Below are 22,449 nucleotides of genomic sequence, written 5' to 3' on the forward strand. Positions count from 1 at the left end.
TGAAACAGGTAATGGGGACAGGAGATGGACTGCTTTTCAATCAATCAATCAATTTATTTATTGCATTAGCCATATGGCCATAGCACATTGTGAGAGACCAGGCAGTGACCTGTTGCAATTATACATAGAATACTACGAATACAGTTAGAACATTAAGTGTAAAATCATACTGAGTAATACAGATGAGATAAAGAGCAATAACGGGGCATGTCGACTGTGTCTATGTCAGGAAGTTACATAGGACTAGGGCTGAGGAAAGTTAGCCAAAAAGGTGGCCCTGAGTTTCAGGGACTGTAATATGTAGATGGCCACTCCACATGATATCAGTGGGTTGGCATTCGCCAGTAAGTATTTCATGTGGTCATCGTCCCGGGCAATGATCGGTGGGATTAAAAAGAAAAGCCTGGGTCTTACTGAGACATATATTGGGCAGTAGAAGAAAAAATGAATAAGGTCCACTATCTTTCCCTTGTTGACTGCTTTTCAGAATTTGCAAGGAAGTCTAACTTTTAAAAACACAGTGGTCAGTGGTTCTACTTCTGCTTCTATTTTCAAAAGGAAAGAGCCTTAGCTAGAGTCCAAAATTGCGTTGATAGCTTTGCCATGAATCATGACTTAAATTAATCTGAAATATAATGAGCCTTGTTTTTCAGCACGTTATACAACCAATTTAGGATCAGACATGAGGTGATAAGTATTATTATTTTTTAGAGGGGGAAAAAAGGTGTCACTAAGTAAATACGAAACCAAATACGTTAGGTTTGTGATGTGCATGTCTTCTTCATTTCTGTGATTAGAAGGAAACACTGAAGATTAGTTTAGCATATTCTTTCTTAGTTTCGATGTGAGTGTTTTTCTGTGCTCCCAATTAATTCACTGATGAAATGTTATCAGACGTACTTCCCTCGCCCACAGTTCTGAATTGCTGCAATGAAAATGAATGGCAATAAATCACCATATCTTATGAACATAATCTGGACAAGTACTGATTTAATAAAAATCTTGATTTTGTCTCTTGATTTGGCCAGCAATTTTAATGTGCCAGTCCTAAGCAAGTTTACGTGATAATCAGCTCACTGAAATCAATGGCACTCACATCTTTTTAAAATGCTTAGTGTCAGGGCGCTAGACTGTACTGCCTTTTTTTTGCTGAAAAATACTTTGCTTTCAGATAGATCTATCAATACAAACAAATATCCCTCTAGAACTTAATAGCTTTTTAGCATCTCATGTTAGCAAAATAATTGCAGTGTGGGTAGCTTATAATAATATAATTGAGCAGCTAGCTACACAGAAAGTTGTGCAGAATACACAGCCACAGCAGGCTCCTTTGCTGCTGATGCGCTTGTGTGTATTGAACAAAATAAGTTTTTCCATGGATCAAGATGGAAGAAGAAATAGCATCAAAGGGCCTTTGTGAAGCAACTGAACATAGGAACAAATTCTGTCTACTTTTATTATATTTGCAAGGGTTTTGTTTTTGTTATCACCAGGAGACATTTCAGTTGATATTTTCCCACTCCCTGTAGTAGGTGCAGTGGGCTGGTATTGTTTTTGGCTCTAGAAGAGCAAAAAAGGCACGTATACACATCGTGCATCTGCTTGCAGCAGGCATAGGCAAACTCAGCCCTCCAGATGTTTTGGGACTACAACTCCCATCTTCCCTGACCACTGGCCCTGTTAGCTAGGGATGATGGGAGTTGTAGTCCCAAAACATCTGGAGGCCGAGTTTGCCTATGCCTGGCTTGGACCATTCATATGCCATTAGTTGTGGTCTGGCCTTTTTCCTTTCAGCGGCTCATTCGGAGTTTTCTTCATGCCCACCTACCCTGAGTATGCAGTAAAGCACAGTATGGTTTCATAATTGGCTGAATAGTTTAGTGTTTAATGCAATTGAAATCTTTTGTTGGAAGCCACCCAGAGTGGCTGGAGAAACCCAGCCAAATGGGCGGTGTATAAATAATAAATTGTTGTTGTTGTTTTGCTCTTCACCCATACTGACAAGTTTGTCACTTCCTACCAACCTCCTACCTTGAAAAATGCCTGTATGGTTTGATCCACAGTGTATCTCCTTTGTTGTAAAGTTAATGAAGCTGTGGGTCTAGATCAGGCATGGCCGAACTTGGCCCTCCAGCCGTTTTGGGACTACAACTACCATCACCCCTAGCTAACAGGACCAGTGGTCAGGGATGATAGGAATTGTAGTCCCAAAACAGCTGGAGGGCCGAGTTTGACCATGCCTGGTCTAGATCATTGCCAGGAGCCCCACTTCTTTATTCTGAATGTGCAACTACCGGTACCTCTTTCCATTCTTTATCTTATATTGAGCTCTTAGGTTTCTGCTTAAAGGATAGATGTGCTTCAGTAGCATTTTATCAAAACCTATTTCACATGCTTAAACCTTTTCTTTCAAAAGGAAAATGGTTTGTTGTATTTATTAAATACAAGTACAGTCACCCCAAATCCAGCAAGAGTCACCCTCACACAAAGCACTGGAATATCCTGATTTTCCCACTGTACAGTTGAAGGCTATTACTCTGGCCTTCCTGTAAATTGAGCACACCCATATTTTGGGTAAGAAATACAAAATATGAAATGGACATACAATATCAGTGAACAGATGGGGAAACTTTCTTTGAAGAAGAAGAGAATTGATAATAGCCTGATTTGCTAGGCATAGCAGTACGAGTCTTTTTATGTTTCAGATGAATGACTATGGCTTAGAGTTTGCCAAAGGCACACCTAGAATCTTTATTTACCCATAGTAAAGGCATACAGACATTCTATGTGCATTGGTATTTTAATTCAGATTGCACACCCTTAAGCTACACTGTGACACCAGTTCTTAAGCCAAGGGTTTTTAATGTAAACATTTAGCACAGTGTCTGCGATGTTCATTGTCTCAAAATGGTGAGGGGGAAGAGGAAAGAATATTGCATTTTTGTTTTATGCAATAATTCAGTCTCAGATTGATTGCAATAATGATGCTGTCTTTAGTGCTAGTTTTGATTGACAGCTATTGTTATATGGAAGAAATTAGCCATATCATCAGGTTATTTTCTATGCTACAAGGAATCATTAGCAGTAGAAAAGCCCATTTAGATTAATGGAAGAATTAATTAAATTCTTGAGTCAAAAGAGCAACAAACTCTACAAGGAGTTCATTAAAGTTATTCTCAAATTTTCATCAGTCATAAAAACAAAATGATCTGAAAGAGGAAACCAAGAGTTCACACACAAAATGTGACTTTATATCTAGTTTTCTAATACATTTCCAAAATTTTATCTGCTTTTGTTTTAACTAGTTCGAAACAAGTAGTATAAGAATCTCTCGGTTTCTAGCAAAGACTCATGTAGTACCTATACTGTAGTTGTTCCTAGCCTGTGAACAACTTTTCGAAGTACTTCAGCTGTACATGATTGTGCTACAAGTTGTATGTTAAGTGCTTTTTTATCTGTCTGTTAAACAAGTTTCAATTTCAAGGACTAAATGTCTAAGGAGTTCCAATTGCAGTATGGGTAAAATTGCATTCTGATGGCCATAAGATTACTCAAAACAGCATTATCTTTTATTCTCCCTAGCTTCAAAGCAAGTTTGTTAACACAAGTGTCCCCAATCTGTTTTCATACTCCATACACATGCTCCGTAACCACTGCTTTTTTTTCTTAAAAAACAACAACCGTTTAGGGGTACTCTCATTTTCCTACTCATAATGAAACACTGCCCCTCAATGAGGCCAAACCTAGATTCACAAAATGTTTAGGGGTATGCGTACCCCTGCACCCCCCTCCAAAAAAGCACTGTCCATAACTTATATCTATGTGCTGAATAAACTTTGGCCACAAATAAGTTTTGTGTCCGAATTTTCACTTTTTGAAATATGGCCACCCTAGACAATGGTGCAGCATATCCACTGCCACACCTGCAGATGTGAAGAAGAAGAAGAACTGTGTGTTATCACCATATTGCTGACAACATACTCCAAAGCTCCAGATGACTGCACTCAGCAGTTTCATATAGATGTTGAACAGCTGCTGGAGAGGGGGAGACTTGAACCCTGAGGAACCTCGTATTGAATGTTCCATGGGACTGAGCAGCACACACCCAAGCATCACCCTCTAGAAATTGCCATCCAAGTGGGGCCACAACTACCACAAAGTGGTGCCACCCACCCCTAACTTGAACAGCTGCTCCAGAAGGATAACTTGGTTGATGGTACTGAAAGCAGCTGAAAGGTCGAGGAGAATTACCGGTAAAAAGGACATAGGAGAGGTAGAATCCACAGAACACATTCTACTGAGTTGTCCCCTTTATAACGATTTAAGGCAATATCTCATAGCCCCATATTTATCTCAGTTTAGCTCTCGATTAAGAGAAAGGCAGGTAGCATATCTGCTGAATAAGCCCACTGGGAAAATAGCCTTATCTGTGGCTAAATTCCTCTTCCTGGCGCTCAAGTGTCGGAAGTGCAAAATCGAATGTCTCGGTGTGGGTTATCTGCATGAGGTTTACTAGTGCTGTCCTATTTTAATTGTGTATCCCTCTGTTTTTTGTTTTTTTTTTTAGTTCTATAATTTTGTATTGAGAAATGTTTTTTTCTTTCTTTCTGACTATCGGTCGAATAAAGGATGTATGTATATTTCCCCTGTCTCTTTCCTAACAGAGGTCATCATACAGGACAACCAAAGCAGTTTCTGTGCCAAAAGCAGGTCTAAACCCCAATTGAAATGGACATGACAAAAACTTATACATCAGAGCATGCTGTTGGATACATGAACTTGTTATTCATATTTTACTGGGTCAAGTTAACTCCCCAATCATTGGAATTCTTAACTTTATGCTGCATTATGTATGGAAACATAAGCCAGGATTTGTGATGTAGAGAATCATGACAGAAGAAGATATTTCCAGCTCGCAGTGGCAATCAAAGGAATCTATTAAAATCTCCTAGATTCTGTATGCAGGGAAGGAAGATAGTAATAGCCTACCTCTGGCTTCTGTTATTGATACATTGATCTTCCTTTCTCCTTACCTGCTTGAGTATTCCTTTGAGGGAAAAATAATTGCCAAGCATACCACTATGGGCTGTCCCTGTCGAACAGCAATAGGAAATCTTACCCGTAATTCTGATGTTGACTTTACAGAAAGGGAATTGTGCAAGTTCAGAACGCATTAAGGAGTGGTAGCAAGGTGATTTTAAACACCCAAAGTCTGTATTTGTGGTTTTAGTCTTCTTTCTTCATACTACCTCTTGAACTTCTCGCCACACCCTGGATTTGTTATCACACCCCACCAAATAGCAATAATTCAGTAAAGAGATCTAGAGTTCTTAAGAAGCCTGAATAGAAAGGGAAATACACAGAGTCCAGAAGGCAGACTTTATCGTTGTAAATCTTGTGGTAGGCATGGTTGGGGGTGGGGGGAGAGAAAGAAACTAAATCCAGATAGGTTGGAAGTTCTCTCTCAATTGGGAGTTCCTGAGACCTCAGTGAAAGTCTCTAGTTTGCCTTGGATAACACACTCTTCCTTAAAAGTTGAAGTTATCATCTGGGGTGTGGGGTACTAGAGCCAGCGGGTGCCTTGTGATCAAAATCACTGAACCCCTTGGGCTTGCCAATCGGAAGGCCAGCAGTTTGAATCCACGTGATGGGGGTAAGCTCCCATTGCTGTGTCCCAGCTTCTGCCAACCTAGCAGTTTGAAAGCATACCAATGTGAGTAGATAAACAGGTACCAGTGCAGCAGGAAGGTAAACAGTGTTTCTGTGCGCTCTTGTTTCTGTCATGGTGTTCCGTTGCACCAGAAGCGGTTTAGTCATGCTGGCCACATGACCTGAAAAGCTGTCTGTGGACAAACACCAACTCCCTTGGGCTGAAAAGTGAGGTGAGCGCCGCACCCCATTGGCACCGTTGACTGGACTTAACTGTCCAGGGGTCCTTTACCTTTTACTGATACTATAAGACTAGGTGCCAGCAGCAGCTAGGAGTGCATTCATCTGCGACATCTCCCACCCTCTTTTCCTGTAAAGCTGTACTAGCCAGCCACTGAGAGCCCTAGACATTTCACTATTACATTTTTCTAATGCACTGTAAGAGGGACTGTCTTTGAAGACAGGTCAGAAACATTAGTTGGTCCGGAACAGGAGTAGCCAATACTGTATAGTGCCCTTCAGATGTTCTTAGACTAATCTCCATCAATGTCCCCAGCCAACATAGCCAATGATGAAGAATGTTGGAAGTTGTACACTAAAATCAGGGATGTTAGGGCAGAACATATCACTGGCATAGTATTGTCTGCACTGGTTACTAGTCTGTTTCAAGGTTTAATTCAAAGTGCTTATTCTTACCATTAAACTTCTGAATAGAGCTAGGTGCCATCTGCTCTGTATATTTAGAATTGAAATAATTTGGAGTTGTTGTTGCTGCTGCTGATCTTGGTGCCACAGTCTCTTTCCCGAGCTTTGTGGTTCTGTCCCAAGTACTCTCAAATTAATAGATACCTGCAGGATAGGAGAGGCAAGACAGACAAACTCAGCTTCCACCATCCAGGTATTTCCATTCCTGCCCTCCTACACACCAGCATACTTGCCTGTTTCCAAGGGACCAGATGTGTACTGGAAGTGGCTGGATGTGCCATCTTTGAAAAAATGGAGACAATGAGAAGAATTCAGAATAACACTCCTGGGGTCATTCCATCAGTGCAAGCATTGCCAGATGGAATGACCTCCCCTCTGCCACCTAGGGCTTCCTGCATGTATTCCCCTAGCTGGATGGAGGATCAAACATGTGAATAGTTTGTACACCAAGTTCCCTGTTCTGATCCAAGAGCTGGACTAGTGTATGCCTAATTCTTAAATAAATAAGAAAATCCTGTGTATTATCTTTTTTTCAGTAGGGGAGTTGGGATTGGATTTATTTCCCCCCTGAACCCCTTTCCCCCACAAACAGCTGATTCTAGCTTTTAAGAGTCTTATCTTCTTGATGCAGGCCCAGCTGCTTAGTGCGCACTGTTATTTCTGATCCACCTTATTCTATTATATAAATAAAGTGCTGAGAGACATGTCTGTGCTCCTTTTTCACTGGTATACTGGATGGTGAAAATAAGATATAATTTAAACCTCAGCCACAGTTCCAGTGGCTTGAATGACAGGTGAATACTTAGATAAGGCATAATTAATATAAACTCTAACTTTTGGCAATAAATGTTGTGCTATTGCCAGAGATATACAGGTGTAAAATCAAGGGTTGTGTGGTTTCTCCGTGAAGAAGAATTGAAGCACGGAAGCATTATTTCAGTGGATTCCGAATCATTTCAACTTTCCTAAGGCAGTATTTCTGCCTTCCAGTCTATGGTGTTGGATGTTTTGGTCTGCTAGCTTTCACCAGAGGCTTTTGCTGCAGCTGCCCAAGCACAGTGAATAAACTCCTACTACCTGAAAAAGGGAATTACAGGGATGGGGCAGAACAGGGCTGGTCCATTTCGTTCTCTAGATAGCACCTCATCTGGGTCCTGGAGCAGGTGCAGCAAAACAAACAAACACCCCCCCCTTCCACTTTTTGTCCTAACTGGTTCAAGCTGGCAGAACTTTGAGTATGGCCATGGTTTCTCTACTCTGATTCTCTCTCATTTGCTCTAGAATGCTCTATAAATGTATATTTCCTTCTCTATCTTATTTTTAAAAATAATAATAATAATAATTAAGCAGGGCTTAAAGCTCAAGTCTATCAAGTGGTGTTTAGTGCAGATGTATTTTTTCTAACCGAATATTTTTTATTTGTTTTGATCTCCCCCTTGGAAACGTATTGGATCACAATTTTATTCCACATATATTAAGGGTTTACTTCTGTTCACATTCATGAGTTAATTCTCAAACTTGCACAGAATTTGTTCTCTGTGCCAAGGAATAAGGCTATTCACTGCAAACCGAGACTTCATAGAAATTAAGAGCAATATTTAAATTATACATCTGTGTGTGCATGTGTGTATCACACACTAATATATATCATATTTCTTTTTTGTGAAACGTAAGAAGCAAAGCTTTTTTTTGAGACTGGATCAAACAGCCTAGGGAATTTTATTTTGGTTAGTTGACAGTGTCGTGTAATGAATGCTAATAGAGTTTCAGAAATGTTAACTAGATTATAGTGCTGTGAGCTTTCTTGTCAGTGATGGCAGTGATGCCTGGAAAATATTGGAGGTCACTGTAATGACGTGCCTGGATGTATGTCTCGTGCCAGAGCTGGAATGGCAAAAGTATTTAACAAGCAGGAACTGGGATGAGATCACTGGGAGAGTGATCAGTATTGACATTAATGAGTTTTATGTCCTATGCCAAAAGAGTTAGCTGACCTGTGAAGATCATGCAGTAAGCAATTTCCTGTACAAGAGAGGCATGCTACCCTTGAAAACAGTACTTGATATTCATAAGCTGTGAATGAGAACTACAGCATGTAAAGCATGATGTGGTCTAAAAAAATACCTTGTCTCTGGCTCTGCAGTATGGCAGCTAGAGCTCTACCCATCTTTTCCTTTAAGCCCCATACAATCTTCAGTAAGACATCGTCATGTCACACTATGTCCTGTTCAAGAGACTTGCACATGCATGTGTACACACACACACACACACACACACACACAACACTTTCAGTGTACATTATTAAACATGAATTCCTTCTGTGAGTGTGAATGAATTTCTAGATTTGTCACACCCTTATATTTTGAAGCTAATTTTACTCAACAGCAAATATATAAAATGTGACCTATTACCATTGTTTCATATGTATATACATGTCTCTGTGTGTGACTGTCTGTGTATATATGTCTCTGTGTGTGTGTGTGTGCAATATATACACACATACATACTATTGATGGCTTTATGTATCTGTTTGTGTATTTATATTGAACTGTTCTTCCTTTCTGTCCTCCTGCATCATTTCCTCCCTTGTGTTCACTTAGATTATGGCATGCTTAAGTCAGGGACTTGATAACGTCTTTTTAATTTTGTGAATTGATTAGATCATGTTATATGCTAAAGAACAAAATAATAATAATAATAAAACTTAAAAACAATATGAATATTTTAATATGTTTTGTTCCATTTCCCCCTTCCCTTTATTTTGTTTTAGCTGTAGGCCTTGCTGCCTGCCCAGAACCAGTAATTCCTAGCAATGGATTCAAAATGGGCGATAGATATATGGTGAATGATGTTTTGTCATTTCAGTGTGAGCCAGGATACACGTTACAGGTACCTGCATTTTCTTTTGAAACGGTAGAGTTGCTGTTCTCACATATTGGGCTGGATTCATAATTGAATAGAGCAGAAACCCACAACATGGATGTGTCCATGGTGAAAGTGATTTTTTTGTCAGTTCTTGCTCCCACAACTTACATCTCCTAAGGCAGTGGCTCCCAATTGGGGGGGTCTGCGGACTCCAGGGTATCTGTGTAATGTGCCCAGGGGATCTGTGGCACCACTCACATGACAAAAACTACCATAGAGATATCAAATATTTCAAAAGTAAAGGGTCCGCGGCTTGGCTTTTTTTTGGGGGGGGGACAGGGAGTCCGTAATACTTTACTAATTGGGAACCACTGTCCTGAGGGTTTGGGACACAGCAAAAATGTCTCAACTCCTTTCCCCTCTGGAAGCACCCAGTTTGCAAAGCAGAAGCCTGTGACTCACTTGGGCAAATGGAAGGAGGATTTGTAGAACAGCAGGCTGGACCCAACTCACTGTATTTTCCTTATTTATAAAGCAGGTATTGCAATATCTTCTGTTTGATCAAATTCTTTTGGTGAAGAAAAGGTATCCTCTTGAACTATTTCCAGCTTTTTGTCTCATATGAAAACATAGATCGTTTTCTGCTTTACAAAAGGATCAGGATAAATAAGTGATGGCTGCTTTTTCACTCTGCTTGCTGAAGAGAACTGCATAAAGTCAAAACTTAGCATATTTCCCCCCTCTCTCTCATAAAAAAAAAAAAAATTGCTCCAGCAGAGGAACATCAGCTATTTTCTCTTTCGTATTTTCTGAGACTACTACACCTGCAACTCTTTTATATCAAGTGATATAGCTAACAGAAATCAGTTGGACATGATGTTCATAAATAATCAGAATCCCTATTAATTTAAATAGGTCTTAACTGTTGCTAATTTTCTCTGGATTGGGAGTATACATTTTGCATTCATTTTAATAAATTCTGCAGGAAAGGAACATGCCATGTATCAGGTCATAACCATCTAGCCCAGTACTGTCTAATTCTGAGTAACAGTCACTCTCCAGTGTTGAAGGCAAAGGCCTTTCATACCATCTACTGGAGCTGATGCCAGCAATTAAAACTGGGAACTTTTGTGAGCAAATCTTTTTCTCTGCCACTGGGTTATGATCTATCTCCAAATATGACAGTAAACTGTCAGACAACTGTTGTTTCAGACATGTCTGCCTGCCTCTGTACATCTCTTTCTTTTTCAATGGACACTTGGAAGTTGTGGTTTCATTTAATTTCCCTTGCTATCTTCCTCCCTGTTCCTATTTCATTATTAATTCTGATTATTCTTAGATTGTTATTGTTTTCTATTGGTCCTTCTGCAAAGCAAATAAAATAGTCATAATAAAATTAGTTTTGCTTGCATAATGGGCCTATCTTCTTGAAAGGTAAAATAGAGTTGATTTTCCATTTATATACCTGCTTCTCTGCCAGGGTTTCTTTTCTCTTTTTTAAGCCTCACATGCCTAATCAGACCTTTTTTGCAGTCTGTGGTATTGCTTTTCTTAGTGGTAATTGCCATATTATGATAATGTGAGAATATATTAATGCAGTCTTCCTTGATTTATAAATAAATGTATGGCCTTTCTTACTTCAATCCAAGTGCAAAAATCTCACTGAGACATACTGGTAGATTCTGAGCTAGCACCTGTGCTGCTAAGCACTAGGATGCAGACTGAAATATTACATTTGGTCTTCTTTTGCTGAAATCTAAATAAATAGTTTGCACATGCCAAAGATCAAGTGAGTTCTCTGACACAGTGTTTTTTACTGCCTTTCTTTGGGCAATGCATATGTTTTAAACACATCCGCCTACACTGACAAGTCACCAGTGGACAAACATATAACGTAGCTACCAGAATATATACATTTTTTCCCATAAGTATGAATATAAAATATACAGTCGTACCTTGGGAGTTGAACGGAATCAGTTCCGCAAGTCCGTTCGACTTCCAAAACATTTGAAAACCAAAGCGCAGCTTCTGATTGGCTGCAGGAAGACCCGTCAGATGTTCAGCTTCCAAAAATAGTTCACAAACTGGAACACTCACTTCCGGGTTTGCGGCGTACAGGAGCCAAAACGTTCGAGAACTAAGCTGTTCAAAAACCAAGGTATGACTGTAATCTAAAATTAGACCACTGAAAGTCAACAAGGAGAAGGGGTTTAGGAATGGCATTATACAATAAATAATCCATGTCTACAGCAATACTTCTATTTATGTATTTATTAAATTTGTTAGTCTTTCCCAGCACAACCCAAAGCGACTTACAACCAACCAGACAGTCAGACAGACAAAAACTCCACATTAAAACCAAGATGGAAAACATCCTGCCCACTTCTAAAAGGCTGCAGATAGTTAAATGCCAAAAGGCTTGGCTATGGAGGAAATTTATTGGTTGGCACCTAAAGGAATACTACTGCATTGCTTCGACAAGCACTTGGTTATATATTAGTACTGTAGTACATTGTACTTCATGCTTTGTCATCTTGGGTAAATACAGGGCTAGCCTTAGCCCTTGACAATGGGCTTCACTAGAATATGACACTTGTTTCAATGTTGTCATCACAAGAGTTAGATTGTTTTATTGTGGATGTATTTGGCAACATGTTCTGAACACAATAATGATACATTGATGGTGGATTTATTCTGCTTTATTAATTGTTCTGTGACATTTCCCCAATACTGCCACATTATCACTCCTCGAAAGTGCTGTAGAGCTACAAAAGCAGGAGGGGGAAAAACCTACAGAGAAGATTAGTGCTATGAAAAGTTATAGGAGTTCCAGAAAGAGGATACAGAATATGCACTGTCTGGAAATCAAGCCATTTGACCACCTCATTTTTATTTTTATTTTTACAGTCACAAAGAGTATTGACAGTGAGATCAGACATGGCTGCTTCTCTGATAGCATGAGCTCAAATAATTTATTATAATTGTATATTTTTTATTGTTGTAACCCACCTGGGGACCATGTGGTGAAGGGTGGATAAGAAAACGAAATAAATCAAATCAGCATGAATGAGCAACAAAAAGAATGTTTGCAGGGCCCCCTAAATATGATGGTGTATTTCTAAACTATTTGATTGGTAGCCACCCTAATAATAAGCACACTAGGGTTAAAAATAAGAGTTACAGTGGAGATAGTACAGGAATACAACTCCCCTGAGGAAAAGTTGTTGTTGTTGTTGTTGTTGTTGTTATTATTATTTTTCTTTGTTAAGAAAGAAAGAATCTAGGCATTCTAGGATTTGAAAAAGATGGATAAAAATATGCATGCTGTGGATAGAAATACTTTTCATCCTTCTCTCACAATAGCAGAACATGAGATCTTCCAATGAAATGGAATGGTGGTAGTTGCCTCTCTCTATGAACCCATCCCTTCCTTCCTCTTCAAACCCACTCCCAACTCTTGGGAGTGGGAGCTCCTTGGGGTGGAAAGGAGAAGTCAGGGAAGTTGGCTTTTGTGAGCCCAACTGCATATGTTTTTCTGTGGCTGAAACCCTGTGAAATATGAAATCTATCACCACAATTTGCAACATTTTCAGCAGACTAACCACAACCCAACAAGGAATGGGACAACCTTATATCCATTTATCTCCATAGGTGCCAATGTTCTGGGGCCCTGGGTGCATGAGCACCCACATAATTCCCCATGAAGGAGCCAGGCACCCACAAATTTCCGTGCCACGGCCATGCACGGTGCATGGCACTCATGGCCCTGGGCACCTATGGTCATGGGGCAAAGCTGGCATTTCTGTTTATCTCAGTGGGTTTTGGTTCATAGAATCACAGAATTCTGGAGCTGGAAGAGTCCCTGAGGGTCATCTAGTTCAACCCCTAGGAAAGAGAGTTGAGATAACTCTGTTGGATTGCAGCCACAGCACATGTGTTGTTTATCCATAAAGAAGTTTATCATAGAATCATAGAGTTGGAAGAGACCACAAGGGCCATCCAGTCCAGCCCCCTGCCAAGCAGTATATTCTCAATATCGATATTGAGAATAACTTGGGTAGAGATTACATTTGATTTAATTCCGCACTCTCTGTATGTATGTGACGAGAGATTTTTTTAAAACAAAACATCCCAACTAAACTATGATTTCAGTATTTCTGGAATTGAAACCATGTACATTATGTTGGTTGGGCAGTATAGTTAAGACATTATGGTGTGATCCTGTTCTGCGCTCTCCACTGAAAAAAAGGGAGAGCAGTCTTTTAAAAAATTCCTTTCTACACCAAACCATTGTCTGATCTTGAAATAAATCCCGTCCTTTGGTAGCATGGTGAAGAATGCAAATGAGGATGTTACATTGCTCTGCAAACCTATGCAATAATTGAGTTCAGAACAGTGGTTTTGAAACAGTTTCTTAAGACATGTGGCACAACTCATTTCCCATTTTAAAAGGAATTCTAATTATTGCAGTAGTCTTTTGTTTAACCTTAATTAGAAAACTGTCATGGGTAGTAAAGTACAGGGGGAGTGTAATTGGCAAAAGGATTTCACTAGCAACGCTGGTGTTTTCTCCTTAGAATAATTATGCTAAATTGCCAGGGGAAAGCTGGAGAAAAAAAAATGACAACGATGAATCATTATTTTTATTTTATTTTAGGGGCGCTCTCATATTTCTTGTATGCCTGGAACAGTTCGCCGTTGGAACTATCCTTCTCCTCTATGTATAGGTAGGTATGCATGCATACTTTATGAACCATGTGTTATTAAGAATGACATAAGTACAAAACTAAAGTGTTAATTAGCAGCTGCAGTTTGTATCTGCTGATACCAAGCCCATTTGACTGGAAAATGTTGCTTTTACACCTGTCAGATGGTACCCACGAATCATTGACCCTGATTATCCAGAATTAAGGGAATGGTTTCTCCTTTTCTCATGTCTCAACTTTCTCTTTCATATACATGCTTTTTTATTTAGTATAGCTTCCTCTGTTGAATTAAAATGTCAATTAACATACTGATTCATAGAACCTGCTGCTGAATGATAACTCTCACAATCCCCAGGCAGCATGGCTCATTGGCCAGGGATGATGGGAGTTGTAGTTCAACAACATCTAGTGCACCATAGTCTAGCCACCCCTGGTATAGAACATCTTATAATTGATCAAGCCAGTATTACCATCCACATATTGCAGAAGAGAAGGGGATTTTGACAGTGTTGGTGATTTGCCTAAGATAACCTTGTGCCTAAGGTGATATTTCAACCATTATCTTACGTATGTGAGCTGAATAATTTAAAATAAATGTGCAGATTAATGCAAAAAAGAGAGAAATAATTAAATCACCCCTTTGTCATGCTTGAATCATATAGAAACCAGTACAGTGGTACCTCGACTTACGAATTTAATCCGTTCCGAATGCACATTCGTAGGTCGGAAAATTCGTAAGTCGAAAAAAAGCAATTTCCCCATAGGAATGCATTGGAAACGAAATATTCGGAAAAATTCGTAAGTCGAGTAAACCACATCTAAAACCGCCAACGGATGTTCTTCGGATGTCGAAAAATTCGTAGGCGTGCGGGCACTTCTTTCATTCGTATGTTGAGTAATTCGTAAGTCGAGTTACCACTGTATAATTTAAGTGTTCAGAATATAAAGGTCCTTGGATGGTTGCTCATGAGTAACCAGGCAAAACTCCAGCTGTTCCAGTAGTTTTATTGTGCATACTATGTACATTGCAGAGCTTAAAAGTTCATGTCTGTATCAACCGTCTTCAGAATCTGGGAGTGGCCCCTTCCGGTTCTGACCCCAACATAAGAGCTTCGGTATACGAAATCCCTGCCTCCCCTCTTTTTGTTTCATCCCTCTACGCATTTGGGGCAACAGAAATTGCGTGTCTCTCTCCTCTCCCTCTGCGTGAGGGGAGTACAGGGTCTCTCCAACATCCCCAGATCCTCGGCTCTCAGTTCCCTGGGCTGCCTCCCCCTCCCTACTGGAGACATCACTGTCTCCCCTGCTGGAAGTGGAAGTGCTACTGGTCAGGTGGGACTGAGGCTCTCTGTAGCATCCCGAGAGCCCTTCCACCACCCTGCGCTGAGCCTGGGACAATCCCATGAAAAGTACGGATGACCATTTTATAATTGAAACTGATAAGGGGTCATTCTACACATCATATGATGCCTGGACGTACCAGTGGGTGTATACTGTGGTTAGTGATTTCTTGCTGGATCAGACTTGCCCAAATGAATCTTTTTACCTACAGAGGTTTCTCCATTAACTTCAGTGTCTAATGCTGCCCTCTGCATGAAAAAGAATCCATGTGTAGAGCTGTCAAAGTGAATGGGGAAACCTCTTCAGATAACAGCCTTATATGTACAATGGAGTGCTTTGTGTTGGTTCAAGTTTCTGTGTTCATATTACTTCAGTTGCATGAACATTGCATAAGTAATACATAATTCAATAAACTATGAAATATAATAGCATTAATTTATTTTAATTTATTTTCAATAGCCAAATGTGGCGGGACACTGACAAATATGGCTGGAGTAATACTGAGCCCAGGGTTCCCAGGAAACTATCCCAGTAACCTGGGCTGCATATGGAAGATATTATTGCCTGTTGGATATGGTAAGAATCTTGATGAAGATGATGATGGATGATGATACAATTCAGCTCAACCATAGAATTTGCGAACTCTGGGAGTTCCCTAACTTCCAAAACAATGACTGCCACATATTTCTTGTTGTCTTTCTGTCTGTCTAGACACATAGATAGATCTATATAGGCTTTGTACACCACCATGGGCACATTGTGGAAAGGTGAATGATGTTACAGTAATATATAATAATATAGCCGCTGCTTTTGTGTGTTGCTTTATCCAGAGAAAAATAGATTTATGGTTGAAATTGGAAATCCCCATCTGTTCGCTGCCCACTTGCTACATCTTTTTTCTCATGCAGGAGTCCTCCACAGTCACCTCCCCGTATTCTACCAACAGGGCTCAATACAGGGAGAGTTGTTTTCATGTCCAATGTTAAGTGTAGGGATGGATGGATCAGGTCCAACATTTACTTTTAGTAAAAAAAGCATTGTTTGTGAAATCTCTCTGCCTCATTCTGAGTAGTATGAGTTGGAATGGTGGCTCGAAATAAAACACCTTACTCAATTTGATCTGTCCTTTCTCAGTCCTCTAACAAGAGGCCAGGCCACTCACTTTGCATTTCTTTCCCTTTTTCTTCAGATGTGTTTGCTGGTAATCTATACATTATTCATGTGGAGAAGATAATAAGGCTATATGTTTATCATCACAAACTAGATTGAAAAGTCCCGAACGCTTCTTACCTAAATAATTTCATGGGTAGCTAGAACTTGTTTACAACCTTCTTGGGCTCATTAGCAAATTGCAGCTGTGTCTTTAAGGGAAAGCATCTTAGGATAAATAATAATTAGGATGGTGTGATTCTTTCTTTCATCCATTGAAAGAAAGATGGGAGTCTGGAACAAAATGAGAATACAGTTTCTAACTACGGTATTAAAAAAAATAGCAAATTATGATATTTAGGCTGTATACACATGTAGCTGTGGCAGTAAGCCTTGTACAATTAAACAGGGTTTACTTCTGAGTAGACATGTATAGGACTGCACTGTTAGCTAATTAAAATTGGCCTGTTGTTGGACACTTAGCTAGGTATTCATTTATTTTATGTATTAACAGCTTTCCTTCCTTACATGGATTTATGTAATATAATACACTAAGTAAAGATAATATTATGTGCTAAGCTAATTAGTTAAATTAATCAGTTTGGTTATTATAAATCCAGCTATAATGTCAGGTTCTTAATAATTAAGCTTGTTTTTAAAATAATGCCCTGCTTGTATTTTAGGGATTTGTATAGAGGTTAGACACTAATTACTTTGTGGATAATAGAAACTGTGTGGTTATAAAAGGTAGCAATGTTACAATATAGATTCCTTTTGCTATATATATATTTTACAACATTATCTGTCTCTTAGACAGCTTTTATTAGGGATCCCATTTGCAAAACACATGAGCTTGCATTGTAGCTTCCATTTTCTGATTACTTCTTACCGGTAGTTCTGCTCATGGAACAGTGGTTTTACGCCTCTCCTAGAAATCCAAATCTGGTGGTTGGGGGGACTCTACAGAGCAGCATGTCCTAATGCTGTGGTTACAACAGGACTGATAGGTAATATCATTTTTATTACTTTTTTCCCCCATACAGGGGCACATATACAGTTTCTGAACTTCTCCACCGAAGCTAACCATGACTTCCTTGAAATCCAGAATGGTCCATATCACACTAGTTCTATGATTGGCCAGTTCAGTGGAACAGACCTCCCTCCATCTTTATTAAGCACAACGCATGAAACTCTCATCCATTTTTACAGTGACCACTCGGAAAATAGGCAAGGATTTAAACTTGTATATCAAGGTGAGCAACCGGTGACATAACCTTAATTCTATAATTTGAGGACTTACATAATTGTCTTCTCCTATGTGAATCGGACAGAGTGTTAAGATCATTTTCTCAGCCCCTTCTCCTAGGTTTGCATGCCATCAGGTGACTGGTTACCAGGGAGTCCCTTTTGTTGTTGTGGCCCCTTGCCTGTAGAATTTCCTCCCCAGGGAAACTTTCCTGGTGCTGTACCTGTTTTCTTTTCAGTTCCAGGTGAAGACCTCATTCTCTTTTTTTCTTCTTTAAGTTTTTGCATGTTGGAATTTGTTCCATGGCACTTTTTCCATTTTGCCTTGGTGCTTTGTATTTATATTATTTTACTTAAAATGTGAACTGGTCTGGGCAATAGATGTCCTGTTAGACATTTCACAATTCTCAACACTAGAAATATATGTTTCTGTGATGTGTTCATTTATTAGCAGTTTGCTTAATGCCCAATGATTGGAAAGGAAACAAGAGTGTTTTTAGCCTGCTCTGGATTGTAGCCAGTATTTGTATGGACATAGTTACAAAGCCACAGTATTTTTCGGAGGATAAGTATGTAACTGGGGAAAGTTTTGAATGGAAATAAATGTAATAAATATTGTTGAGCTCAGCTTGGTCCCAAGTCAAAGCTTATGTGTTCTCATTTCCCAGACTTTTGGTTCTTAATTTGAAAGATGGCATCACAGCCTCTTTTATTGAAGTGGGACCTTTAGTCCTTCTTTTTGCATTTGCTGTGTTTTTAGCCTTTTGGTTCTATTGCTGTGCTTTCAGTATATAAAGGTAAAGGATTAAAAATGTAAAGGACCCCTGGACGGTTAAGTTCAGTCAAAGGCGACTATGGGATCGTGGTGCTCATCTCGCTTTCAGGCTGAGGGAGCTGGCGTGTCCACAGACAGCTTTCTGGGTCATGCGGCCAGCAGGACTAAACCGCTTCGGGCACAATGGAACACCATGACGGAAACTAGAGCACACTGAAATGGTGTTTATCTTCCCGTCGCGGGGTACCTATTTATTTACTTGCACCGGTGTGCTTTCGAACTGCTAGGTTGGCAAGAGCTGGGACAGCAACAGGAGCTCACTCCACCGCCTTTGACTGGACTTAACCATCCAGGGGTTATTTACTTTTCAATATATAATATACAACAAATAATGATAAATAATAACAATCAGTTTTGTTTTATGATTAGCATGGGTTAAGGGATACTTTTACCAATGCACGTTCCATGTTTTATAAGTTGTGTGGGTGTGCTTTTTTTTTTTTCAAATATAAAATCTTTATTTTATTTCCAAATGGTTTACAAATTTTTACAAGTTTTACAAATACACATTACACACAATAATAAAAAAAACAGTTTACATTACAAACAATAAAGGAAAAGAAGGAAAGAGGAAAATACAGAGAAAGAAAAAAGTAAGAGGCCAAAGAAAGAAAGAAAGAAAGAAAAGCAGAAAAGAGAAAGAAAAGGAAAAGTAAATTATTGTTAAAGTTACAATAGTCAACTTCCATTGCTGCATTTCACTACCTACACTATCTGAACATTTTTGCCATTCTTCCCTTTAACATCAGAGTTACCATAAATCCACTTAAATGCTATTCTAAACATAACCAAAACCTTTCTCTAGATCCTTGTTTATTCAAATATTCATTAAAACAATTCCATTGGTCTTGAATTACCTTTTTTGGCTTTTGTTTTATTATATTGGTCAGCTTTGCCGATTCCAGATATTCCGCTAACTTACTCAGCCACTCTTTCTTAGTTGGGATGTAGTTATCCTTCCAATGTTGGGCTATTAATGTTCTCGCCGCGGTTGTCGCGTACAGGAAAAAATCCACTTTCTCTTTGGGTATTTCCCCATTAACTATTCCTAATAAGTATGATTCTGCTTTGGGTGTGCTTTTTTAAATATAGATCTGTCTGATGATTACATACAGTTTGTATTATGATTTTTTTTCCTGTTACTTGAATTATGATTAGTTATTTTTTTCCAAATTCCCGAGGTAGGTTTCCTCTGAATCATGTTGGGCAATTTACCATTTCATTAAAGTTCCCTATGGTTTTATCCAAGCCATTTTGATGTACCAGTACTTCCTATTGTGTTCTTTCTCTCTCCCTCTGTCTCTCCACCCGCCCCACTTGTGTATAGTACAGCCTCAATCCTCCACTCTTACTCTCTTGCTAACTTCAAGCTGGCTGCAAATAGAGAAATTTACTGAAATGAATAAAAATGCCGAACTCCTTGAGACCTGCCTTCTTCAAGGCCAAGGGCATTTTATGTTCTGTAATTGCATAAGGGGTTTATGCACACTGAGAAAAAAAGGACAAGAAAGGGTTAAGTAAGGTGTGCTCCTTAATTTGGTGTGTGTTTGCCCAGCACCTGCAACTAGTTAAGCATGTGAGAATCAGTCAGCAAGCATGTGAGAAGGACTCAGCTTAATCTAAAATATAAATACACTTGTGTTTGAAGCAAGTTTGTTTTTAGCCCCCGCCCTTGGCTAGAGCCTAGTCTGTGTTGGAATGTTGCAAGGCGACTGTATTCTGCTGGATGGAATGTAAGTTACAACTGTATGTAACCTACAAGCTGTGGAATGGCTTTATGCTGCCAGTAGAGGGACTGACTCTACCTAGAACTGTATGGTGTTTTTCTGTTTCACTGACACTCCCCCCTAGTATGTTGAATGGGCACTCTGCACATGCCCCAACATGTTCTGCATTTAATAATAATGTTATTATTTATACCCCGCCCATCTGGCTGGGTTACAAGTTTTTTTTTTTCCTTCTTGTTCTTGCTTTTCGACAACCAGTTGTAGTGTTGTCCTGGTTTCTCCTTTCAATCTTCTATATGGGGTTATGGATGAAAGAGGGGAAGAGAGAGTGAATGTGTAGTGGAATGATAAAGGGCAGGCTGATCGTTCTTTGAAAAGCTGTGAACGTAGGTAATTGGATTATTGCTTCCCTAAAAAGCAATTACGAAAAACCGTGAATAATGCTTACTTGTTTATTTATAATTTGCATCATCAGCATTCTTGCTGAACACAAGGAGTGTCCTGCTTGATTTGACCAAGGTTCATCCAGTTCGGCATCCTGGCCAATCAGTTGTCTCAAGGAGCCCACAAGGAGGACATGAAAGCTATATTACCAGTTGTCCCATGCACCCCAGCACTAGCATTTAGTGGCATGCTGCCTCTGTACCTGGAACTTCCATATAACCATTATGATTAGTAGTTGCAGCCACTATTAGTGTTCACTCCATGAATTTATGCACCTCCTTTTAAAACCATCTAAGGTGGTGATCATCACCACATCTTGTCACACAGTTTGAAAATTATCGAGCAAGAGTGTGATAGACTTTGATTAGCTTGCATTGCCAGGCATTCTATGTGGTCATGTTGCCAATAAATGACTATTGGAGAACCTTCATGGTGTGACAGGGAGAGAATTACGGTTCTGGCATTTACGCAGTGCTCTTCAGTACTTAAGGAAATGCAGTATACCAGAGAGGAAAGCCTTCCATTGATTTATCTAATATGTGAATGGCTTGCATTGTACTGCAAGACGGTGTTGCATTGATTTGTAAGGAAGGTGGTGAATTTTCAAGCTTTGAACATGATTTATATAATATGGGGCTAATTAACAAGTCATGAAGCTATCTATAAATCACGTTGCACATTTTTTGTGTGTCCCCGGCACTGATTTATAAGTCAAGTCATTCATTTGATTTATATATGTCTTCAATTTACATGCCTTTACAGAGGTCACAACTGTGATTCGGTGATGCGTCTGTCCTAATACAGCATTACTAGGTGAAACCTGAATAAACTGAAGCATTAGCAACAAGACATTAACAACAAGCAGACATTGGGTTAATAAGTTTTTATCTGGGGGTGGGATGGGGAGAACAGCAGCAACCTGAAGCCTGCAGCAATGCAGATGTTTATCAGTTAACTGCTATGTTTCTGTAAAAAAAGCATGCTTCTTTAATAGATGAGTAGTTGTACAATGACTATAGTACTTGTACAATGACTATTTAAACTTTTTACTTTAAAACTTGCAGGTCAACATGGTGAACATATGAAATACATTAAAATAGTTCCAGCTAGGTGACATCTGTTGGGTTGAACAGAAATCTTGCTGTCACAGACCTTAACTATATACTGTAAATCCCTGCTGCTTATTGTATATAATTTCCCTTATGATTTCCCTTGTCCCAAAATATACTATTTTCAAAACATTTCCTGCCTTTGCCAATAGTAAAAAACTTGAGCTGCTTAACTGCAATGTTGAATGTAGGGAATCATCATCCAAGCATTTTTTTTTCCCTTAGCGGTTCTGAATAAACAAGCTAGAAACAAGTGTAACTGTTACTTTTAAAAAATTGTCCCACATTTCTTTTTCTTCCAGCATATGAATTACAAAATTGTCCGGATCCTCCTCCGTTTTTCAATGGATATATCATTAATTCCGATTACAGTGTGGGCCAGTCAATATCTTTTGAGTGCTATCCAGGATATGTATTGATTGGTCCTTCTGTTCTCACTTGCCACCATGGGATCAACAGGAACTGGAACTACCCCTTTCCAAAATGTGAAGGTAAATTTTGCTAATTGTAATAATAGTTGACTCTTAGTATTCTCTCAATATTATATATTCGATGAGATGAGATTGAAAATTGCAGAAAACCCAATGCATGAGGCTTGAAAATGATATCAACCACTAATGGAGATGTTCCAACATCCACACACCACTTTAGTTCATAACTGGGCTCAAGAAACC

At 39.2% G+C, this 22,449-nt stretch overlaps 1 protein-coding gene across 1 annotated transcript in view; it reads left to right on the forward strand.

Annotated features, from left to right (window-relative positions):
* CSMD1 (CUB and Sushi multiple domains 1) overlaps positions 1–22,449 on the forward strand; it is a 930,570-nt gene that overhangs the window by 819,176 nt on the left and 88,945 nt on the right. Inside the window, exons 38-42 of the mRNA XM_033142996.1 lie at positions 9,125–9,243; positions 13,877–13,946; positions 15,726–15,842; positions 17,459–17,668; positions 22,078–22,266. Coding sequence (XP_032998887.1) covers positions 9,125–9,243; positions 13,877–13,946; positions 15,726–15,842; positions 17,459–17,668; positions 22,078–22,266 — 705 coding nt within the window. The remainder of the gene's footprint in view (positions 1–9,124; positions 9,244–13,876; positions 13,947–15,725; positions 15,843–17,458; positions 17,669–22,077; positions 22,267–22,449) is intronic.

The sequence above is a fragment of the Lacerta agilis genome, chromosome 3 (assembly GCF_009819535.1).
Source record: "Lacerta agilis isolate rLacAgi1 chromosome 3, rLacAgi1.pri, whole genome shotgun sequence".
Lineage (NCBI taxonomy): Eukaryota > Metazoa > Chordata > Lepidosauria > Squamata > Lacertidae > Lacerta > Lacerta agilis.